This window comes from Astatotilapia calliptera, chromosome 4 (assembly GCF_964374335.1).
Source record: "Astatotilapia calliptera chromosome 4, fAstCal68.1, whole genome shotgun sequence".
NCBI lineage: Eukaryota > Metazoa > Chordata > Actinopteri > Cichliformes > Cichlidae > Astatotilapia > Astatotilapia calliptera.
In genome coordinates, this window is record NC_137425.1 from 27,186,212 (window position 1) to 27,211,303 (window position 25,092).

Below are 25,092 nucleotides of genomic sequence, written 5' to 3' on the forward strand. Positions count from 1 at the left end.
AAGCTTTTTGATCATAAGAGGAAATAGGAGCTAAACATGCAATTTCAGCAACAGATCCTCATTTGTTTGTTTTTCTTTCTTTTCTTTTTCTTTTCTTTTTTTTTGCACAGCTTTATTTCAAATTAAATTTCAGGTCTGTTAAGCTGTTCAATAGCCAAACACGCATCAATCATTTTCATTACAGCCGTCTAAAATCCAATGTAAAAGTAAAAAATAAAAGATCGACAGCAAAACACCACAAAAGCCACATTTTTTTGTCATGTGTCATTAAATATATTCATTTTCGATAAACATAATATATTAGTATTACAAGACATTACACAACCATTTGCAATGGACACTGCTAAACAACATTTACAAGCCAATGTATTAACATGAGCAGATAATTATTCTGATATAATATCCATGGAGAACAAAAGTCTGGCGGGCCGTACCTTTCTGCAGATGCCTGCAGGTTGAAAAATGTCGGTACAGCTGAGTGAGCGAAGACTTTGTAAAAACTTTGTAATCAACAAATACATACAGTATGATGCACAGAGTACTGAGGTGTACCCGTGTATTTACGTCAAAGTGTACATGTGTGTATTTGGGTGTTGCTTGTGTGCGCGCGTGTGTGTAAATTCAGTCCAAGTTTCTCTCAGTGTATGTGTGTGTGTGTGATTGTGTGTGAGAGAGAGTATGTGTGATCCCCTGGGTGCACAACATGAGAAATTTGTCTGACATTCATTTGTTTGTCTTTTTCTTTTATTAAGCCTCTAGTATTTAAAAAAAAAAAAAACTCTGGTTAATTTCACATGGATAGATCTAGTTAATGTTTTAACAACAACAAAAAAGTAATACTATACAGCTATATAACATGTAGACAATCGGTCATGCCTTTTTGTCCAGTACCAAGTCTTAACGATGAAATTCAGTCCTCAGAAAGTCGTTTTGAGGTGAAGAATATTTTACACAGTGTGCTAAATAAACATCTGTGATTTTTTTTTTATCACTCCACAGGTTATTTTCCCACAACATTGAATATTGTGTACAAAGTAAATGTGTACATAATTCACAATCATCATTAGCCAGTCAGCTACAGTAAATAGTGAGCATGCAGTTTGTCAGTGGTATGAGGTTTGCTTGATAGGTCGATATTCTCTCTCTCTCTCCCCCCTTTATTTAATGAGGTGAAATAGTTCACTTCATCAGTTCTCCCACTGGGAAATGCTTGGGAAGTCCAACTTACAATTAGTCCTTTATTAAAGAAAAAAAAAAAACTACATTCTGACTCCACTGTAGTTGTGATTTATACAGGGTTGTTACAGTCCACCAGAAACATCAGCCTATGGAGTCATGAGTGAGGCAAGCGGGGTTTCTACTAGCTATACATTCTATTAAATGGTAAAGGCTTGTTTTTTTCCCTTTTTTGGACAGCACTCTAAAAATGTTGGAACATATTTTATATGTTCTTAAACGTCTGACTAGTAAAAATAAGTGCATGGTTGACAAATCTACTCTACACCTACTTGATGCTACGGCATCGTCTACTAAAAATAATGTCTATGTATCCAAATATGGTTACTTTACATTGCAGAGGTCACAACCACAACATACTGTTGATATATCAATAAGCGCTGAGCAAAGGCTTGCTTGTAGTGAGATCATTGTACAGAAAAATGGCATTTTTTTTTCTTGTTTTACTGAGGTAACACTCGCCTATGAGCAAGAATGGCACTATAAGACAACAATTACCATTTTTTCACTTGTATCTGAAACTTTTTTGCTAACGTTTGGCAGGTTGTGGAGAGAAATTACGGCCGTGCTATAAGTCTTCATTGAACTAGACAATGATTTTTACACCACAGTGGAAAAAGATCCTCTGAAGACACAAACAGGGTGACAGAGAAGATGTGTCACTCTTTAAAAACTGAGCAAGGGGCTTTAATAAAAATGCATTGTGGGTAAAATGATCAGGGTGAGACATATCTGTAACACTAGGTGCAAACTCTGCAATAATACAACAAAACAACCGCTGAAAGACAGACTGTTGAATGAGCTCCTTCACAACTGTTCCTAAAGAAGAAAACACTAAACTCTTCGCTCCAGCTCAGAGCAGCAGCACTCAGTCATTTCCACATTTCTCCTACGTATTACCTGTCTCTCTATTTTTAATTCTTCCAGTTTTTTTTTCATCCATCCTTATCCCTCGTCCTTGATTTCATCCCATCAGAGGCCTAATTCTGCCTCTGACTCTTTTTTCCCTCTCCTCTGCAGATACTTTTAGCACTTCCCCCTCTTGTCGCGCTGTTGGAACTTCCTCAGCCTGCGGCCCCACAGGTCCTTCCAAGGGATGAGGAGGCTTCCCTTGTCGGCAACTACGCCGCCCTGCCCAGGGGAGTCGTCGTCTGTACCCAGGAGCAGGTACTTCCTTCCGGGCTTAATCTTGGGACATTTGCAGGCCACGTCCTTGGCGCGCACCCACAGCAGCTGGTCTCCACGACGGATGCGGTGCTCACCTTGTTTGTAGATAGAAATGATGTTGACCGTGAACTTCCACCACTCGCCCGCCTTGTCACCCTTAAGAACGTGCACTTGAACAGCTGGTTTAAGAGAAAAGCACAGGTTAAGTCACCCACAAGAAAAAGTGATTCAAGTCATATAGTAATATAGTAATATAGTGTGGATATCAGCACCCCTTGTACTGGTTAAAATCTAAATATCTGGCTAAAATTACAGGTAAATGTCAAATTCTTTACCAAATTCAATGCAAACCAGCAGGGGTGTGTCTACAGCCGAGGTATGGGGTGCACCATTTAACTGAACATATAATCCCCAACACCAATTAAACATTAAAGATGTATACGCAATAATTGCAGCCCAATAATATCCTGAAGAAGACTGTAAAAAGTGTCATGTTACATGAGTACATTTAAGGTACTTTAAGTATATTTCAATATACTAGTATACAGTGAACTATTGGGGCACTTAAAAAGGATTGTATCTTATACTTCTTTTCTACTTTTCAATAAAGTATCCATCAACAAGGCTATTTTCAAATTGTTAAGCAGGTCTGCTTTCCTGATAACAAATATGCAATAGGATGCATGGCTGCATAACTTGAAAATTGTGACTTGTATACATGTTTTCCACGTTGAAGTACATTAAAAATTTCTGACTAAATAGTTTGATTTCCTGTGGCCCCTCTGGTGCATTCTCAGTCACTCCCCATTTTAAAAGTCCTGGAAACAACCCAGTGACAGAAAAACATATTGTAACAGTGTCAACTTGTATAATATAATTATAATTATATAATTATATATCAAATCGACTTCTATAAGTATACACTACAGCAAATAGAGCCCTTCAAAATTATTTTAAATGACCACATTTGCCTTGAGATGAATTAGTGAAGTGGAAAAATAGTGGGAATGATTGACAAGCACCTTCTATTTCAACAGCGTTTATATATCATTGCATGAAAGGGTGAATAAAAATGTCTGTTTGAACCCAGTAATCTGCAGCATATCACAGGCCCCTCCCTTCATCTCTGACCTAGGACCTTTCCTTTTCGTGCCCCTGAGCACACTCCCTATTACAGCAACAGTTTCCACAGCACTCCCTGACTCCCTTTGCACTACGCTTTCTGATGTAGAACATCTGAAAGCACGCATCGGCATAAAGGGCACGGAGGCATTTTACTTTTAGGTGGCCAGGCTGGGTTAAAGAGAGAAGAAATAGGATATAGGGTTCTCTAATTCTCTTTTCAAAACATAACTGGCCAAAAAAGAAGTTTTATAGGAAAACACCACATCTGCTAGTAATATAACTTCTGAAACAAATGCTTTTCAACTGGTCTTTCAGGTGTTAGATCTGAACATCTAAACATGGACGTCCTCAGGCTAAATCAGGCCAAACCTGGTAACTATTGGTGCACCACTTGCAAGTGAATTCATACCAGGATGTGACTCGAGCTCCACTCGCTGACGCTTTCTTGTGTAGATTCTCCATCAAACCAAGCAAGTAATTACTGCATCACTAAGATAGCAGCAAGAGCTAAACAGCGAAGACGCCGGAGCTAATATGTCCTTCAAGTGAAGGACTCTTCCTGGGAGGGAGGGTTAGCTTGGTATGCATAGTATATCATCTAAGCTCCAGATTCTCAAAGAGAGGCCCGCGGGTGGTTCATCAAGCAATTATATTCTGCTTTTCACACATCAGTTGAATTATAAAACAGCAAACCATGAATTGGAATCCCTAAATTGTCATCATATTGATGGAGCTTGGATTTAGAAATGACTAACTATAGAGTGCTACTGAGATGTATGGAAAGTTTGTACACTTGTCCTCTTGGTCGATGTCCGTGCAAGCTTCTCCCGTGCCAGTAAGGACGCTTTTTAGCACCTAAACACAATCTAATCTGGACAAGACTTCATTAGATTCCATATAATGCTCATTTGTATACCCAATTTAACGCTGTGTCAGCTAATGCGTTACCTCTGCAGTTTTATAATAATAACAAAATAGGGTTTACTTTCTCTGTTTTTAAAGCAGGTTGGCCTTATAGTCGCCTTTCTGGCTTAACACGATCACTTTCCGTGTTCATCGCCCGTCTTATATCGCTGCCAAGAATGCAGAGAACTGAAGGAGTGGGGTGTTTAAGTATGTGTGTCGATGCATGGTGTGAGCAAATTGCACACAATTTCAGAAGAAAGAAGGTTTGTTGGGCTGAGTAGAGGGAGCTCTCACAGCCCCGCCATTCATCGCAGCCCTCTCCTTCATCCAGACACATAAAGGGTGTGTGAGGAGGAGGAGGGGGAGGAAAGGAGGGGCCACTATTTGTCTTCGCAGCCACAGAAAAAGTTCCAGCAGAATCGGGATGTGTTTCCGACCTCATGAGCTGTCCGGGTTCTGCTCCCAGAGCCCCATCCAACTTCGCAGCGTGAGAATCCAGTGGAGATAGCGCTCTCCTCCCCAGAGCTGCTGTGCTCGACTCATTGGAGGAGACTCTGTCAGGCGCAGTCTCTCTGTCAGGGTCTGCCTCTCTCTCTTTCTCTCTCAAGTATGTTTTCAGTCTTTGCGACGTATTCAAACACACACAAATCCACACACACCTTCTGCCACTTGGTTTGAGCTAAATAGACAGCACAGAGGGAACGGGAACACGGGGTCAAGCAATCTATTACAAAATAGCGCACACTGTTTGGTGAGGCAGACTGTGAGAGGAAGTGTGAGATGATCCTGCAACTCGCACAATGGCTGCCAACCGAGCCTCCCTCTCACAGCCAAACTTCCCACTGGGTTTATCTTCTTTGGGTGTGCTGCGACTTGACACTGCGTGCCACCAACAGGCGAGGGCTAATGAAATTAGAGCTCGCTTAATTACCGTGCAGAGGCCCCTGTCCCCTCTGGTTATCAGCTGAGTGAATGATCAGGGACCTGTTACCCTCGGGTGAGCGAAGAGAGGTGGCCAGCTAGGCTGGGAGGCCCTGCCTTTGAGCACCATCCCGGAGCGTCGGTAAACACGCGGCCCTTTGATTCATTGTCCTCCCTGTGGCAGGGAGAAGGGAGGGTATGTGTGTGCAGAGGAGGGTGTCAGGCGAGAATATAATCCCTTTATGTCCTCCGTCTCCGTAGCTACGGCAATGATGAAAAACAAAAATTGAATAAACAAAACATATTTCTTTTTCTCCGGGGTGGCAATCCGTCACCGTCTGGTTAATTTACCACCTGTTTGCGCCCCGAGGAATGCTCTGTGCCGGCGGAGTGCACAACTGTGTTTAAACAGAGGGCCCCTTCCCGTGACCCCCGGGGGGCCTGCATCGCCACTCACACATGGGGGTGCCCCCCCCTCTCCGAAGAACAGAAAAGAGACTCAAAAACCCCACAAAAGCGAGGCGACAGGCCTGAGAAATGAATTAGACCACGGCAAAGGAAATGCATGCTAAGCAATGATGTCTGCCATAATGTCCCAGTGCCGCGCCGCCAGAATCATCTGCTTCCAGAGTTTTTTTCCGCTTTTTTTTTTCTTTTTTCTTAATGAACGTGGCAGATTTTTAGCTGCACGGCCTGTCTCAGCTCCAGTAACTAAGACTTAAGTCAAGGGAAATATGAATAATAGCTAAATTTGGCTCAGTAGCAAAATGTCACAAATGGACTGAATTATTGTCTTCCCAACTGTAACGGGCAGGGGCGGGGGGTCAAATACAGTTGGGCAATTTACAGTTGGATGCTGTTTAAAGTGTAACTGATGACGTTTCACCAATGATTTTGATTGAAAGACGCATTAGTCAGCTCTGACAGAGATCAACGTAACTGGAAAGGAACGGCTCTCAGCAGCCCTGATCAGGACAAACTTTTTGCAGCAACCAGTTTTTGCATGAATTGACATGAAGTTAGTTTTAGTGAGTTAACTAAAAACTGGGTGGTTTACCTTTTCCGGATAATGTGCTGAAACTTTTTGTGTATCTGTCTCTGTTGTTAACAAATGTGGTTCCAGTGATAACAGATAATGGATAACAGTGTGACTGATTAGCATTGCTGAAAATCTGCATTGAATCATTTACCATGTAGATGAAGGGAGAGATAGAGTGAAATTAAATAACTGCATATGTTATTTTGTCTATTTTATCACCCCACCACTGTGTGGTTGTGGTTTCTGCTTCATAATGGACCTGCATCATTAATCATCAAAACATCAAATATCCTGCAGCCAGTTTTAACACAGTGATAGTGATATTTATATACACCTGGCACTGCCGTGTTAACGGTTTGTTGCAGCCGCTTCGTGTCCTGCACATTCACTGACGACATAATTTGATTTCTGTGTATTTTGGCCTCCCTTATAGTTTGTGATTTGCTCTGAAATTGCAGTAGGTTTTGCAAAAAGCTTCAGAATAACCAGCCTGGGCAAAGCGTATGTGAGTGTGCATGTTTGTGCATCTCTTTGTCTTTTACAAACTCTGCTGCAGGGGTGCAAAGCTGCTATAATTTTAACATAGTTCAGACATCCATACTGTGATTCTTTTACAACTGGTTGTATATATATGGCTTTTACCCAGTACAAAATAGTGAGAAAGCAATGCATCCTAAACAGTTCCTAATCTTCACATCTAAGCATTACTTTCTGTGAGATATAATAACTAACCTCATGTTGTGTTTCAGCCTTTTAAAATCACCAAAGTGATTAGATCACCCTTTTTGGATGTCAAGAACAATATCAGACTCACATCTGCATTGTAAATTTTTAGCTGGAGCCAAAAGCCAGTTAGCTTAGCTGGCTATTAAGAAGAAAAAAAAAGCTAATTTGTGGAAAACAAAAATCACAAATTATAATGTGCATGAAGTGATCAAATTAAATTCAGGCAAGTCACAAAGTGAAGCTTAGTCACTATCCCAGAAGATCAGCTAGCATCAGCAAATTCCATGTTGGATATCTATTTAAGCTGCTGTAGCCTGCACATAATCGCAGTGCATTTGCATGCCACTTTGCAACCCACCTGAACACCAGCCCCACCTTTTGTGCTGTGACTGACTTAATCAGTATCAGGTCTGTTGATTCCTGTTTTGTCTTGCTGCTTCCCCCTCCTGCTTTCAAAGTATTTGTGTCAAAAATGGTAACAGATCCACTGCCAAATCCAAATTACCGTGCATGGAAATAACAATCTTCCTTTAACTATAATGATTGATTAAATTATTAAATTTCCAGTTTTCGGCCAAAGTAATCTATTGCAAGCCAAGCTCAACTCAAGCCAGACTTTCTTCACGTTAGCTGGCTCCACAAAACCTAAAACCCCAGTAAGAGACAACCGTGATGGTTGGGCTTACGAAGCCCCAGCTTTCTCTTGTTAGGCTTTGTGTGTGCTCACATAAAGTGAGACTTCTGTCTAATTTAGTCAAAAGAAACAGCTTGCGTAGGGCTGTGAAAAAAACTCAGTTATTTTGGCAAAAAGCAACAGAGGTGCTACAAAAAAAAGGCCAGATCAAAGTAAATTTCACATTACTGACTAAATATTCACTACTAATACTAATAGGCCATAATGGATTAAAATCTTGCAGTGCCCACAATGTCCCTCTGCTCAAGATGGCACATGTGCAGGTGCACCAGACGTTTTCTCATGAAATTGAGCTCTACGGCATCAACTGGACCCATTGTGTTTATAGGCAGCGAAATGGTGAGCATGACCCAAAGAACACCATCCTCTCAGTCAAGCACGGAGGTGGAAACATTATGCTTTTGGACATTTTTCTGCTTAGGGTACAGGATGACTTAAATTAAAGGGCAAATGTATCCTGAAATGGATGGGTCTTCCAGCACGATAGTGACAGAAAACATACCAACTAAGGAGTGGATAAAGAAGAAGCACAATACGATCATGTAGAAAATTTGTGCGCTTCCAAGCAACAGCAAAGAAAACGAAAGGATTTAGAGTTTCTGTAAAGATCAGTGGGCCAAAATCCCACCTGAGATGTGTTCAAACCTGGAGAATAAGTACTAAGTGATGTTTTGCTTGAGGATCAAATACTTATTTCAATCAATGAAATGCAAACAAATGTATAACTTTTAAGTAATGTGGTTTTTTTTTTATGGTTTATTGATTGATATTCTGTCTCTTTGCATCAAAATGAAACTACCATAAAATATTTGACACTGTGCATTTCTTTGAAAGTGAGCAAATTTGCATATTCAGCAAAGGACCCTTTCATTACTTTCTCCACTGTATAGTTCCAAATGTTTGTATACGTACTTTAAATACTTTTTTGTTACAATATGACGTTTTTAACATATCATACTTTTGCTGACATATTAATTTTGTCCCATACTTTTCTCATACCTCACACTTTTTGATGACTGGTTCTAATCATGTAAGACCAGTAACTCGCACCAGTGTGCCAGTTGCAGCATCATCTGACCATCCACATTTGCGTTCAGGTATGGATCCTGTACGCATTTACATTTTCAAAACATCCTCTATTTCCTAACAAACACACTCTTTTAACACAAACATCTGGTATGAAGTCAGGCTGAGTGTGGTGACTGGCCAACTATTTTTATATCGCTATAGCCACGCAACTGCACAAGCAACTTTAATAAGTGACTTAATCAAGGTTAAACACCCACGGTGACCCATGCTAATGGTAATTCTGATGTATACGCACCTTCAAACGAGTCTCTATTGTACTCATGAGGGATAAGAAAAAGAAATATGTCACAAGCGTGATGCGATCAGATCAGCTGAATCAGCATAATAAATGAGCAATTACAACTTGACAGAATGTTGGCTGACGGTCACACATCTTGAAAAGCTTAATTTTCAGAAGAGTGCTTTTTTTTTATAAACCTTTTTTTTCCAGGGGTCAAACATGTTAACTTGAGTGCATGGAAACTCTCAGAGAGAGCAGAGATGGTTTTATATTAGTGGACGTGTTCTAAGGCTATTTAAAATAACCTAGCAGTAAAGCACAAAGACCAGCTACATGGTGTGGACTGGCTATGCTCCGGATCAGATTAATTGAGACATTTGACCTTGTGACATCTGGCGGGGCATGTTCCTGTGTGCTGGGCTCACTCACCGTAGTCTTTTTTACAGTATTTCTTCAACGTGATCTTCATTTTGCCCTTGGAAACTTTACAGTGAGATTCACAATCTGAGGAAAAGAAGACAGAGAAGGGGAAGGAGTTTACGAAAATGTTTTAAATTTACATTCGCAGCATGTGAGCATCGTCAGACAGGGCTTCAGATGGATGACCTTCACATTTAGTCCCTTACGTCACGCTCCTTGTGCCCCCGGGGTCTTAAGGATGCTTTCAAAGTGCCACTGTGAAGCAGATTACAGCTTACACAGATCCTCCTGTGTCCGTCAACACGCTCCTACTATACGCCTCCCATGTTTTTCCATTCCAGCCCGTTCCCTCGTCACTGTCCTGGCATCCCTTATGTCAGCTCTGAGGGCTGCTGAGGTCACTCGTGCACAAGAGAAGGTCGCAGGGGGGGGAATTAACCGGAGACCTACCAGACATTAGTGGGGACCCTTAGCACACTCTAAGCCACATGAGGCGAGAATGTGAATACTCTATAAGGCTGGCCGGGGCTAAATGTTCTGGATCCCTCCAGAGAGTAGCAGTGACAGAGAAGCTCACAGACTTATGATTAATGTCTCAGCAGCGTCCCCCCCCCTGCACTTTTACCTCACTGTATGTGAACGTGGGTTTGAGCGCCATGGGGCTTTATCGATGGCCACTCTGGTGTGCTGTCACCCCGCCAGGTACCTTTTGTAATGAGGAAGGTGGTGGTGGGACCAGAGGCCAAACTGAAAATTGAAATCATTTGTTCCCTCCACTTTCCACTGACTGACACAAATTGGAAGCAGACCATCTCCAAGTGTACCCCCGCCGCCCCCTCCCACTTCCCACTCTGCCTCTCACAGAGCAATAAGCCTTGTGCTCCTTTCTCTGGGGGGATGGGGGGGTGGGGGGTGGGAAAGCTGGGCTGGGCAGTCTGAAGAGAAAGGAGGGGGGCAATTGAGAGAGAGGGGGAACCTTTCAGCTTGCCTGAATATGGACAAACTTCATTATTTCTTCCAGCCCTCTGTCCAGTCTTCCCCTTTCTTCCCCATTATACTCTGTGTGAATGAGGTTGCCTGGGTAATGATGGAGAAAGAAAAAAACACCCCTCTCCTCCCTCTCAAAAAAAAAGGAGAGAGAGAGAGGGAGAGGAAAAAAGAGCGGTTTGGTACGTGGGATGAGGATTGAATTCATGTATGTAGAGAAAGCATTTCTGCTGGAATTCCTGGCTGGTTTCTGGGTTGGCGGGAAAAATAAGAAAAGAGGAAATCCCAAAGTAAATGAATCTGACGAGTCCATATCGAGCGTGCCTGATTTCCATGTAAATGAAGTGGTGGTGGTGGTGGGGCTCTTTATCTCCTGCAGGCCCCTGGGGGCCTTCATCATACCTTTCTTTGATAGCTGACGTTGCCCATTAGCCCCTTAGCGCAATTGCTGCTGTGGGCCATTACACCCACGGCAATCATTAAGGTCCAATCTCCTGCTGTGAGGACAAACGCCCCCTTTGTGTATCTCTGCAGCAGTGCCACGTTCTTTCTGCGGGGTCCCCGGGGACCACACTGCTCCTAATTTGGAGGGTGGTGTCTGTTTGGAGTCTCTGACAGGAATCCAAACTCCACACAGCCTCGGCAGTCACTATAGCAGGAAGTGGGGCTCGCAACAAAGCACGCTGAAGTCAGTGGCGCCACTCTCGTCAGACGCTGATCGATGATCAGAGGTGACTCAGCCTATTTAAACAAACCTGGATCACGGTGAAAACTCATTAATATGCTGAAATTTATTTAAGCTGCTGTTGGTTATTTAAGAATAATTTGAAATAGGACAGAGCTTCCCCAAAAACTGCTGCACATACTAGCGTGGCACATGATCCAATGCCAGCAGCCTGACATGGAGATTCTTGTCAGAGCACATGAACAATAGGTTCAGGCAGAGCTTCACTGCTGGTACAGCCAGCCTTGATTGAAATACAAACTGGTGCAAATGAAGCATGTAATCAGATTAGGGCCGAAACCCCGGGGAGGCTGCTGGGCAGGCTGGGAATACGGGCAACAAGGCCACAGGGAGCACTGGCAAAATATCTGGAGTTTACATCAGCATCAGTCTGACCTCGCCGACGTGCGTTTAGCTGAGGAGCGTGGAAAGATGTGCGTGTGCTCAAAATGCACTTCTGATTTCACGCATGGAGGAACAGTTGGCTTAGTTAAAAAAAAAATCCCACCCACGGTGATACATTAACATAGCTGAATTAATATAAATGAAAGGGCAACAGCAGCTTGAAAACAGAATATGTAGTAAAAAAAAAATATTATTTTAAAAACGACACAAAATCTCTTTGGTTACTCACCTGTCGGCTCCTCATAGCTGCTGTAAGTCGCTGTCGGAGATGCAGCTGGGATCTCTGTGACAAAGTAAGGAGCACAGTGAAGAGACAATTTTCTCTGCCGCCATATTGTTCTGTATATTGAATAACGATAATTCCAACTGTGAGAACATGAAGGAATTTCCAAGTGCCGTCGGACACGAAGCTGATTTTGACACACAGATGTACTGAAAAGATTTCCTATTAATGTCCTGCTCCCTCCTGACTCTGGTATGTTGTAGGTACAGTGAGCCAAGGCCGCTGGTCTCGTTAAACTCGGAGCTGGCAGCGATTTAGATATACACAAAAATTTAATATCATACTATTAAAACCAAAAGACATTATCTGAAAAAGTTACAAGAAACCAAATCCATTCTACTCTACTAGCTGAGTCTCTTCCAGCTTTTACACCACATTTGTAACTGCCCCAGCAAAATTAAAGAGATCCTGGTGCAGCTGGTTTGCACTTTGAAATTATCTTTGTGAATTCTGGCCAAACACTCTGATTCTTACTGTACAAACACCACTGCTCCACCTCCACACATGGGCTTTATCAGAAATGTCAACCCTGTTAGCACAGGGGACAATCATTAGGGTGTATACGTCCACCGTGGACGTTGCTGTTGTCTTATCTGTTCATACCAGCCACCTACGATGTCCCGAGCTAAAGCAGCTACTAGTGACCCATCTTTGCTTTTGTGAGACGTTGGTGTTTACTGCCAAGGGCCTGGAATCTGCCAGGGGTAGATACAGCCAATAAACATATCAGCCATCAATCCCTTGGATTCATTCCGGGGGATTTACTGCGAGTTAACGGCCTCGAAGGCAAACAAGGCCATATTAGTCAAGCTGTAATCGTCTGTTTATCCAGACTCAGGCTTAAACAGCCAAATATCTATCCAAAGTGATGGAACAAGGGGATAAAAATAACATGGGATGAGAGACAGAGAGCAATGGATTCATGGATAAAAAGGCACGGTCTGTCCTTTTCAGGTCCTCTCTGTGAGGCAACCTGGGTGTCACCACCTCCAATTAGAGGTGTAGGAGGTGATCTGGTTAAAGGTGTGCTTGTAGCAACATTTAAAATGAAAAAGAAACACAATATTTGATAAATGAAAGTGGTAGAAGTAGCCCTTACTGATACAGGGGGCTATGGGAGAGCGGCTCTGCTGGTAGCCCTTGGCACAGCGGTTGCAGGTGATCCCCGTCACGCCGTCCTTGCAGGGACACTGGCCTGTTGTCTGATTACACGTCTTCCCTGCTGCTCCAACTGGATGGCAATCGCATGCTAAAGAGGGAAGAAGAGCACCAAGCTAAACTGTACACAAGTAAACAACTTGCAAGTTAAAAAAGAAAAAGAAAGGAAACACGAGCGGTTAAAAGTAAAAAACAGATATCAGCTTACAAATGACTACAGCATGTCTCGGGCCTGTCCTCTGCTGACTCTACATATTCTATACAATAAAAAAGTCATCTTAGCACTAAAACCTAGTAAGAAATCATTCGCATTAGAGGAGGCTGTGTTTTGCTTCCAGACCATCACAGATGGGGAACTGGGCCCTGCACCAGCATAAAACCTCAATCAAATTACACTGCTTCCCTCCGCCCATTACGACCATAAGATTCTTCATTAGGTCTGCTTTGGAAGGCACGCAGAAGGGTAAATAACTTGATTAATTACAGTGTTTCACTTTCACCGCGCAGCACGACACCAAATGTTTGGCGTGTGCGCGTCGCGGATGTGTCTGAGCGTGAGGGCAGGGAGCTCCTCGCGAGTCGGCTTTGAGTCCTCTGCTTCGGTGCGATCAGACAGGCTGTGCGCTCTTCAGATTGAGTTTCCAATGTAAAGCCTTTTGGCAAAAGGGCTCCTTGCAAATACTGCCTGAATAATGTTTCCCAGTAATGGACGAGTGGAACGCACTTCAAAGTGTGTTTAAGCTTTTAGTTGGGAGGATCGCACGTTAAATGTGAGAAATTTGTTCTGTGTGTGTGTCACTGCCAAACTTTTACTATAAAGCCAGTGTTTGAAGTTGAAGCCCAACCTCCCTATTAGTCCTGCATGTGTACCAGCAGAGTCATTCGAAATTTGCTTGAAGTGGTCCAGTAGACGTTGCTTTTTACTTGGAATTTATGGAGCTTTATGAACATTAGGGGATGCTTATTAAATCTTTCTTTAAGAAAGCCTAACGTCTTTGTTTTTCTTCTGCCTCATTCGTATCATATAAAAGCTTCTGCCAGTTTGCTGAAATAAAACCAAATGGTGACATTTTTAGGGATCTACCTCTTTTCCCCTCCAAGAAATCAACACCAGTGTGTTTTTCACATAAATCCAAGGGATGGTCGTTTAACGGAAACCATAGCTGCAATAAAATGATCATCACATAAGCTAACGATAAAAATTAACAATGCGATGGAGAGATGTTTTGTTTCAGTCGAAACATTTCAACCAGCTTAGTTTTCTTTTGACTGCTACTGTATGTTTGCATGTATATACTGCAAAATATCAGTTCATACAAATAAAATTTCAAGCTAGTATGGGAACAAAGCTAAACTGTAACTTCTGGTTTCTGCTCCACAAGTAATTAAACCTCATTTCAAAATCCTATTGACTTTATGACAACACTGATTAAAATCCAGGCTTGGAAGAGGTCTTTTGTCAACAAATGCTGTGAGACTTGCTTCATATGTCTGGATAAAGGCTGTAATCAAAGACTCAAACAATCCAACTTCGTTATTTATTCAATAATTCAGGTTTTTGCAGGAGTTAATTAACAAAATTTCCCATGAGCAACAGACCACAGGGAGTTAAATGTCACTTTGACAAAAGAGTTCATGAGCAGGTTGTGGCTTTGCTTCAGATACTAATAACAGCAGGATGGAGACAAGCATGTTGTCGTTTTCAGGGCGCAGAGAGTAAAGCCAACAACTAAAAGACATTGAAATATGACTTTGGAGGAGAGCTTTGGTGAATTTTATGGATATAACTTAAGATCCAGGGCAAGCAATAGAAGCAAGTATCTGGATGATGACTTTAAAATTAAAGTGGCTCTAATTTATTTTGCTGCAGTGTAAAAAAAAGAGAAAAAGCCTAATTCTTTCATGAGAGATTGTAATTTTATTATGGTGTTTAAGTGGATTAATGAATCTTCCACACACTAGGACAGAGTTGCTAATTGTAAGAGGAAACTCTCTTTAGCACATTTGAGTACACTCATGCTTTAAAGGTACTTACACAACATTATGACCAGGAGAAGTGAATAACACTGATTTTCACTTCATCCTGGCACCTGCGAACATTATGTACTCAAAGTTTATGTGTTAGAAGGAGGAAAATTGGGCAAATGTAAGAACTTGAGAGAGTTTGGCAAGGACCAAACTGTGATTGCTACATGAGTAGGTTAGATCATCTCCAAACCTGCAGCTCTTATGGGATGTTCTCGGTCTGCAGAGGTCAGTATCTTTGAAAGTGGTCCAAGGAAGGAACAGTGGTGAACCAGTGACTGGGTCATGGGCGGGCAAGGCTCTCTGATAGCATGAGAGTAGCAAAGGCTGACCTGTGTGGCCTGATCCAACAGATGAGCAACTGTAGCTCAAATTGGTGATTCTCATAGAAAGGCATCAGAATACATCACGGTTTGTTGTGTATGAGGCTGCATAGCTGCAGACAGGTCAGGGTGCCCACGCTGACCCCTCCCCACCACTGAACACACCAACAATTGACATATGAGCATCAGAACTGCAGCACTGAACAATGGAAGAAGGTAGCCTGGTCTGATGAATCACATTTTCTTTACATCACGTAAATGACTGGCTATGTAGAAACACCTGACACCTGCACGATGGGAAGAAGGTAAGCCAGCAGAGGCAGTGCAATACTTTATTTAATATTCTGCTGGAAAGCATTGGTCCTGCCATCCATGTGGATGTTACTTTGAGACTTCAGCATTGTTGCAGGCCATGTACACCCTATCATGGAAACAGTACTTTCTGGTGGCTGTGGCCTCTTTCAGTAGGATAGTGGACCCTGCCACGAAGCAAAAATGGTTCAGGAATGATTTGAGGAGCACAACAAAAAGTTTGATGTTTCCTCCATTTGCGTTAAAGCCTGTTGTTAGTTTTGGAGAGTTTTAAGCTATTTCAGTATTTAAACAGAAGAATTTACCATCAGTACCTTTAAAGATGGCTGCACGAGGTGACGAATGACATCTTTAATAGTTCAAAGTAGAAATTGGGGTTCTTCCAAGTCTAGTTTACATCTCCTGTAGCTCGGTGGTGTCAGATTTGTCAATCATGCTGCTTACCTCTGTTGTTGTAGGTGAAGTAAGCCTCATTAGCTTAAGCTGGCTAGCAGTGCAGTTACTCATTGCTAATGAGGGTCTTTAAGTCTGCCACTAATATGAATGTCTTAATCTTGTAAAATTATTTCAGACTTCTATCAAAGAAAGAATTCAGCTAAAGATTCAGAGTGATCATTATAGATGTGCCTAAACTGCCTGCTAACAATAACACTAACGCTGAAAGCAAGTAAGCATATTTCCTAAATATTATTTTTCTGAATCATATTTATTTAAGTAGTTGTAGACTTGACTCGAAACTCTTTAAGGTTTCCAAATCAATATTTGATCTAAAACTGTGTAAGCGGAAGGATAGGCTAGACTGTATATTAACCACTGGAAAACTACAGTACTATTGCCCTCATAACAGGTGTTAAATACCGGAAACATGACTTAATTTCATGAATGGTTACTGAATGGTTTAGGAGGGAAGGGGGGGTACGATGCAGTGAACCATGTACCAGTTCCATCTCTCTGGACTCACCGTGCCTAGTTAAATACTTCTAGGCTGCCAACCGTAGGAGGTAATTCGAGAAAAAACAAACTGTTAGGGGCGGGCGGCGTGCGCTGTGGTTCTCCATGAGCCACGTTTACACTGCGCTTGATGAGGGGTGAAGTTGTTAATCTGGGAAATAAAGCATGAGGCATTCCATGTAGCTATTGGAAAAGTATAAGGAAGAGCCTGTTTTTTTTCCCACTAAACCTCCAAGCAAATTATTGGGAGGAATGTTTTTTGTTGAGATGTGAAGTATTTTGGGGGGTGGAGGGGGAGCAGGCGGGCGCAGGAACGGAGAATGAAAGCAGACTTCCTCCTGGCTGTGTTGGCGCTGCGCTGTATTTCCTGTCCAACAACAGCAGAGTGGGATGGTTGGCTGAATTGAACAATAAATATAGCGGTTTTTAACTGATGTCACATCACCGTGTTTTTGTCACCTGAGGAGTAAGGCAGCAATCAGGCTGTTTGGGTTTGATTCCAGAGCAATGAGCAGCACACGTGAAGGGGATGGGAAGAAGGGCTTCAAGTGTTCAGGTTACAGTACAGCTGTTTGTAAAGACTTTGGAAAGATGTATGGGTGTTGCTTCACCATTAGGCGCAGTGAGAACCTCTGTTAAAATAACCTGCTCTTAGCTCTGACCCCCTGAACTGAACAACTCCCCAAATATAGCCTGAGAAAATGTTTATGCTGGCAGACTGAAACAGTGAACCATTCGTCATGTTTTAAGCTAAGTGCGCAGATGATCTATCAGGCTTCAGTTCGCCTCATGCAGCAAGCTCTGTTTGAGGGTGTCTCTGATATAAAACGCCTCTATAAAACGCATTTGTGGGCTCGGCTTCTCGTGCATTCGCTTTCCTTTCATGCGAGCTGGAGAAGTCTGAGTGAATTAGGAGAGGAAGCTGTTGTGGCATGCAGTAGGAAATATCACGTTGCTGTTCCGGTGTTTTGATAGCCAGCGGTGTACCAAGGATAGGGGCACCAGAGGATAGGCATTTCAAGACTTTGTCACCAGCCAATCAGAGCTCAGCGGTGGATGTGGCTGAAGACCACACTATGAGCATCTATCCAGAGTTTCTCATTTGTCATTAGTGTGTGGGAAGAGGTTGGAGATTAAATGCACAGAGGCAGGGTGAAATATTGTTTAAACAAAGCATGCTGAGGCACTGCTGTAAAGTTAGTAAAAAATTACATTATTTGTTATCCAGACTTTCCATCCAAAAGGCAAACTTTAGCCCGACTGATTACAGAAATAAAGAACAATGGTCCATGCACTCTTACTGTACATATCTCACACAGGACTGTTTGTGCATCTGTTGAGTATTTTGCTAGTGCATGTGACTGAGTGACAGCAGTTTGTTTGCTCAGGGCCTCTGAGCCTGTCTTTACTCCCAGAGGAGCTGCAAGACAGAAGGAGCTCAGCTTTTGTCCCCCACGCACATTAATCCTCTGCAGCTCGACGTATGTGCTCACACCTGTGTGCGCGTGTTGTTTTTCCTTTCTCCCCGTCCACATGCGTACGTGCATTGGAAGTATGAATGGAAGAGAGGGACGATTAGCGAGCTGTTTTCACCGCTCCACTCAGTGGATCAGCTCGCACCTTTGCTTTGTTATGTTTGTCTTGTCAGGGATTCACTGAGAACCTCAAATATCTGGGGAGCTGCAGGGGTCCTTTCATCGACACCAAGACAGGTGTGTGCTTTACTCGAAACTTTTCAACGAATTCTTGTCATACCTGAGCATGGTGAAGAGTGAGTGTATAAACTATTACAAAGAGCCTGGTTTTGGAGGTTACAGTTTCTATAAAAACTACATCTTTCCTTTTTTTTGTGATTTTTGTAGGCATTTTTTTGTAGCATTTCTTGGCCGAATTTGTATTACTTAACTTAAGTTTCATTTATTTTTTTGGTAGCATCTCTTTTAAAGGGCTGGGATTTCTGGATCCAAACATAGACTGTATATAAAAGATAGTCGCATACCCAGACATTGGTGGTGTGGGCATGTGGTGGTTTTTTCACACTTTTTTTGGAGCCAGAAATACCAATAGTCAATAACAATATGATTCTGGGTCATACCTAATAAAAGTCTATTTTGGAGGGTTATCTGGGGAATCCTCACTGGCTAACAACTTGCAATTTCGCAGTGAGATCTGACACACACTGGCTTCAAAAAACCACGTCAGAAACACACACCTCAACGTTTCAAAACAGGACTTCACAAACCAGTTGGTGACTTCTTGTAGCTGCTTTCATCTTATGCCAACGGGATACTGAACACTGACTCGATGGATGTTTTTTTTAGACAACTTAGATCAGCGGTCCCCAACCTTTTTTGCGCCATGGACCGGTTTATGCCCGACATTATTTTCACGGACCGGCCTTTAAGGCAGCGGTCCCCAACCCCCGGGCCTCGGACCGGTACCAGTCCGTGAGTCGTATAGTACCGGGCCGCGAGAGTTGAGGCTCAGGTGTGAAATGTATGGTTTTTATCGGTTTTCAGCGTTATTTTGTTATCATTTTTATCGTTAACTCGGTTTTCCTGGGTCTTTTCACGTGTGTTATGAATAAATCTTCTGTTTTTCGGTACCGGTACTAGTTTTATTTTGTTGTATTTATCCGCGACACCTTAAAGCAGCGGTCCCCAACCTTTTTTGCACCACGGACCGGTTTATGCCCGACATTATTTTCACGGACCGGCCTTTAAGGTGTCGCGGATAAATACAACAAAATAAAACTAGTACCGGTACCGAAAAACAGAAGATTTATTCATAACACACGTGAAAAGACCCAGGAAAACCGAGTTAACGATAAAAATGATAACAAAATAAAGCTGAAAACTGATAAAAACCCTGAAAACGATACATTTCACACCTGAGCCTCAACTCTCGCGGCCCGGTACTATACGACTCACGGACCGGTACCGGTCCGAGGCCCGGGGGTTGGGGACCGCTGACTTAGATAATGACATTCAGATAATGTTGGGCTTTTATAATCCAAAGCACACCAACGCCGAAAACATGCTCAAGAGGTCCAGGTCAGTGGTACAGGTGAGTTGAGGTGACACCTAGTGGACATCTCTTTTCAAGCAACCACACCTGAAAGCCCTCAATTTTTGGCTTTAAGCCTTTTTTTGTGCAGCTTACAAGATATGAGATTTTTAGATGTTGCTTACTCAAATCTGTTTCGCCGGCTCTGTAGTGTGGTGGTTTTAAACATTTGCCTAACAAGCGAAACATCCCCAGTTTCATCCCAGGCAGAGATACAAATCCCTTTGGGGATATGTGAGGAAGAGTATCCGGTGTAAAAATCTGCCAAATCAAACACATGGAGCTACCTGCTATGCCAAACCTCGTGATAAGGCAGCAGCCAAAAGTCGCTTACTCAAGTCTGTTTTAAACTGTTGTGTTTCTACTTGTATGCATTGTACCAAGCACAGCATTTTTTTTCCTTTTGGAAGACACCTTCAACATGTGTCCAAAGGTTGGTCTTAGAGAAAGACTGAGGATCATTCATATTCCAAGAATTACACCATACCATCCTGTTACCTTTGCAAGCTCTGCGGTGAGAGATGGATTTGGTCATGTCCCTGTAGTAACCCTCCTTGCAGTAGTGACAGTGGCGTCCTGCTGTGTTGTGGCGACAGTTGAGACAGACTCCACCGCTTCTACGGCCGGACAGCTTGTACAGCTCCATGTTAAAACGACAGCGGCGGGCATGCAGATTGCAGTGGCAGGCTGAGTGCATAGAGAGAGAAAGAGAGAGGGAGACTTTCATCACTAATGCAGAAACTCCTACCTTGACATTTTGCAGCTGGGCTAAGCATAATAAGTTCATTACTTAGTTTATTGAATTTAAACAACCCTTTGTGGTAATGCCATTGAAAACCGTTCAGTTTTTCTGATTTTCATGTTTTCACTTTGGTTGCGTGGTTACACAGTCCCCTGTCGTTTGACACACTCTAAACCCGTGGACACGCAAAACCAAATGCGGTGTCATCAAGCTAGAAAACAACGCTGTTTTTCTTAGCTCCTGAAAAGGTGACGTTTTAGAAATATGAGCTTGTTATCTGACAGTGACGAACTCGGCACACAAGTTTAAAGACTTTCCAAATTGCAATTATGAGGCAGCCAAATTCAGTCTGAGAAAATGCACTTTCTTAAAAAACATCACAGAGTTCAATCTCCCAGTATGGGTTCGTCAGAGTAAGACGAGGTTATTGAAACAGATGGTGTGCTGTGGTCTGGATTGGAAATAATGAAGCCTCTAAAAGAAACGTCCTGGTTCAAGCTCTGTGTTGCTGGGCCACCTGCTTGTGAATTTAACCTCTGAACTCTGGTGATGTCTGGCAGGAAAACTTTCTTCCGCTCTCCCACGCATCTGAGAGACTTGTTAATATCGACCCCAAGATACATATTGCACTGATGCATTAAATAAAGAATTCATTTTTGAAATCATAGCTCGTGTGAATAAAAATGACATTGTACCTGTTTAATTTATCACACTTTTGTCACTGGTCACACAGTTCAATTCAATTAGCTATTAGATTATTAGCTATAACAAGAAGTGTATCAGAACAAGTATTATTAAACCAAGTACAAGTCACTGAAATGACAGTAATACTTGGTTTAAGCAATTAACAAGCTAGCTATATTGACCTGTGAGCTTGGCTCAAAACACACAAGTGACACAAAGTGTGTTTCCTCCAAGAGCCACTTGAGGCTGCTTCCAAATGTTGAGCAGAAAATTAAGCATGGGGAAAATAAGCATAGGCTAGTACAAGTGTACAGTGTTGATTTTGTATAAATACTTCATTAAATTCTATGAAAATTGTCATAACACTGAGGTATTTATGTCCTAACTAAGCTAACGTGCTAGAGCTAGCATTAACTAATACTGTTTACGGTACCTTTCTGGCTCTACCTCCTTGTCCAAAGTAAAAATAAAAAAACAAATAAAAATCAAAATGGCAAGTCAAAACTTTATAAGCATAGTCCATTAAATACATACGGAGCCCCGCAGGGGACATGGGAGAAAAAAAAATTAAGACGGACTTTTGCGAGATCTCGCAAAAGTTTTGCGAGATCCCGAGATAGATAGATAGATAGATAGATAGATAGATAGATAGATAGATAGATAGATAGATTGATTGAGCAGATTGATCAGAAACCCATTGTCAGGCTTTCCTGGTGAGGTAATCATCTTCTCTTCGCCCTTCACCGGACATTCAACCCATATTTGATAAATGAGCAGGATGAAGGCAAATGTGCTTGTTTTCTTTCTAAACCTCCGAGGGCCTGGCGTCCACATATGTGGACATCACATTTTGGGTTATCTAGACCACAATACAAAATTCTGCTCTACGAGGGCCTGATATCTACTTACGAGGATATTGTACTGCCACTGTTCTATTGCAATTTTAAACAAATGTCCTCATATGTGGATCTCAGGCCCTTGTAGAGTATCATCAGGTCCCAATCAGCACAAATAGCAAAGGGAAATTAAAAATGCATGCCATGAAAGAGTTCGGGTCATGGAAGGTTAAGGCAGTCGTCTTTATTTGTTTCACCAAAACGTCACCAGACTAAAGTTTCAGCATAATGTCAGCAGACAGTACATGATTGCTGTAATCTCTGTTTCAGTGTTAGTGCTGGTTTTTCACTTTGGCTTTACTGTATGCACGTCCCTTTTCATTCAGCCCATTTCTTACCGTTCCTTCGCAAACACTGGCTCATGTTTCTGCACATTTGCTTTTCATTTCTTGTTTTGGTGCAAATAACATCTTTAAGGAGTTGCATAATCTTTTCCATTGTTTCCACTAACAGCTCTCTTGCTGGGGCCACGCTTCCTTTCAATTAGCCAGGTACAACAGCTTGTTTTAACATATTTAGATTTGTGCAGGTATTTGTTTCAGACTCGCAGAACACAAAGTGATTCCACAATTCTTCCTCTACTTGGAAAATATATGTGATGAATTAACCTAATTTAATTAAACTTGTTTGATTCATGCGTCACACATTTCAAACTTTGTTTTGTGTCATATTTGTGCTCGCTCTATTTGCTACAAAGTGGTCCTTCAGGTGTTTTGATTCTATAATTTTTGCCAGGTCTTGTTGCATGCGTTGCCTTTTAAGCAAAAGTGAAACAAGACACTGCTTTGGGGGAACTTTAGTGTTTTTTGTGGCAGGGTAATTTTGCAAGTTATTTTATATATAAACACCCAGCACGGCCCTGCGGGCGGTTTATCCTTCAGGCTCGGGTCCTCTACCAGAGGCCTGGGAGCTTGAGGGTCCTGCGCAGTATCTTAGCTGTTCCCAGGACTGCGCTCTTCTGGACAGAGATCTCCGATGTTGTTCCCGGGATCTGCTGGAGCCACTCGCCTAGCTTGGGAGTCACCGCACCTAGTGCTCCGATTACCACGGGGACCACCGTTACCTTCACCCTCCACATCCTCTCGAGCTCTTCTCTGAGCCCTTGGTATTTCTCCAGCTTCTCGTGTTCCTTCTTCCTGATATTGCTGTCATTCGGAACCGCTACATCGATCACTACGGCCGTCTTCTTCTGTTTGTCTACCACCACTATGTCCGGTTGGTTAGCCACCACCATTTTGTCATATATATATATATATATATATATATATATATATATATATATACCATAATTTCATATTTGTTTTAATATTAAACACATTTAAATTCTCAACTGTTACCATCTTTGTGTTATATATATATAATTTATTTTTTCTTACTTTTTTATTTTTTTTGCCTCTGTCAGTCATGTACCATTTTTATGAGCAGCCCCCACAGTACCTCACATTTTGGTAATCTCTCCATCAGTGCGCTCTTCTTGCTGTTATTACAGGGAGATGCAGACGATAAGACTGTCACATATGCTCCGTGTTCATCAGTGGTCTGAATCACGTACAAACGGATTCACACCTGCCATAAGAGACCGGAGCTGGCAGGTGGCTGGGATTCAAAAACACTGCTTTTGAATGGGAGGCCCAGAAGCGCGCGCACACACACACACACAGTAAAACACAGAGGTGTTTGGCAGCTGTCGCAGGCTTATCTCCCACACCTCCCTCCCCAAGACTGATCCAACACGCACTATGCCAGGCTTTGAAGAACCTCTCTCTCTCTCTCTCTCTCTCTCTCTCTCTCACACACACACACACACACACACACACACACACACACACACACACACACACACACACACACACACACAGGCTCCCTCCTCCCTTTCCCTCTTACTCTCTTTCTTATCCCAGATGTTATCTCCACTTAAGGGAAGTGTGAGGGAAAATGCAACAGGGCCTTTTCATGAATAGGTAACGGAATGCTCTTAGTTGTCTTTCTCCAAGAAGGCCAATGCTGGTATTGCACTTTTCATCTTTCCACATACTGTAACACTTAAGTCATCATTTAAAAACACACAATCACTTTTCAGACACAACAACATTTGACAAAAAAAGCAGGAAATACATCTTAATTTCATTCTTTTTTAAAAATTTGGTGTCAATGATCCTTAATATTTACTTCACATGGGAAAAAAAACTTCTATGTTTGCGAGAGCATCATGAAAAATAATAAGTGCTATCTCCTCAGCTGTCCCCAGGCTCTTCTAATGAGCTGTGTTATCTCATCCACACATCCCCACTCTGCTCACACTGCCACTGTAGTGGTTTTCCTGCAGTGACAATAGCTTGAGTGCTGATAATAAGCCATGTGCACAGTAGCAGGCTCCAAATGCCTCTCAATAAAATCTGTCACACATTTGCCAAATAACTGAGTTAGTGAAAAGCCCAGCCACAGGTAAATCTCGGCCAGTAACTCCAATAATTCCACTGTATGCTGCTGCCATCTAATACTAAAACTGGTGCAAAAGTTCTCAGTCGGGTGACTGCAGCTCATTAAAGAAGAACATTTAGCTAATTTGGTTAAATAAGCTATTTTATTAGGTCTAGCATACTGTATGCAATCAGAGAGACACACTGCAGGACAGAGCTTCATCTTCTATGAGTTTAGAAAGGAATGGTTACTGCAAAACAGCTGCTTGCTTTGATTGGACATCCAGAGTGGCAATGTGTCTTTTCTGGGTCTGCTTTCATTTGGTTTCAAGGGCCTACTTAGAGCTATGCTATTGCAATCTATTTATGTTCAAGTGCCATCTATCAGGGTTAGTAAGGAAGCGCTCCCGGTGGGTGTGCATATTGGATGAAAATTACGCATCCCACAGCTTGGTGGAGGCGGTTTTTCGTCCCGTCTACAAGGGGGGGGATTACACTTCAGAAACAATCAAATGTCTGTGCACGATGATCTCTAATGAAATTTTGTTACGGATGGTTTGAAAATGCGCCATG

General features: G+C 42.3%; 1 protein-coding gene across 1 annotated transcript in view; it reads right to left on the reverse strand.

The window, feature by feature from the left end:
- Window positions 1-276: 276 nt before the first annotated feature.
- ntn1b (netrin 1b) overlaps window positions 277-25,092 on the reverse strand; it is a 48,489-nt gene continuing 23,673 nt past the window's right edge. The window contains exons 3-7 of the mRNA XM_026165798.2: window positions 20,276-20,464; window positions 13,042-13,191; window positions 11,889-11,942; window positions 9,553-9,627; window positions 277-2,582 (exon numbers count right to left, since the gene is read on the reverse strand). Of these exons, the coding sequence (XP_026021583.1) occupies window positions 2,263-2,582; window positions 9,553-9,627; window positions 11,889-11,942; window positions 13,042-13,191; window positions 20,276-20,464 (788 nt within the window). The 3' untranslated portion in view covers window positions 277-2,262. The remainder of the gene's footprint in view (window positions 2,583-9,552; window positions 9,628-11,888; window positions 11,943-13,041; window positions 13,192-20,275; window positions 20,465-25,092) is intronic.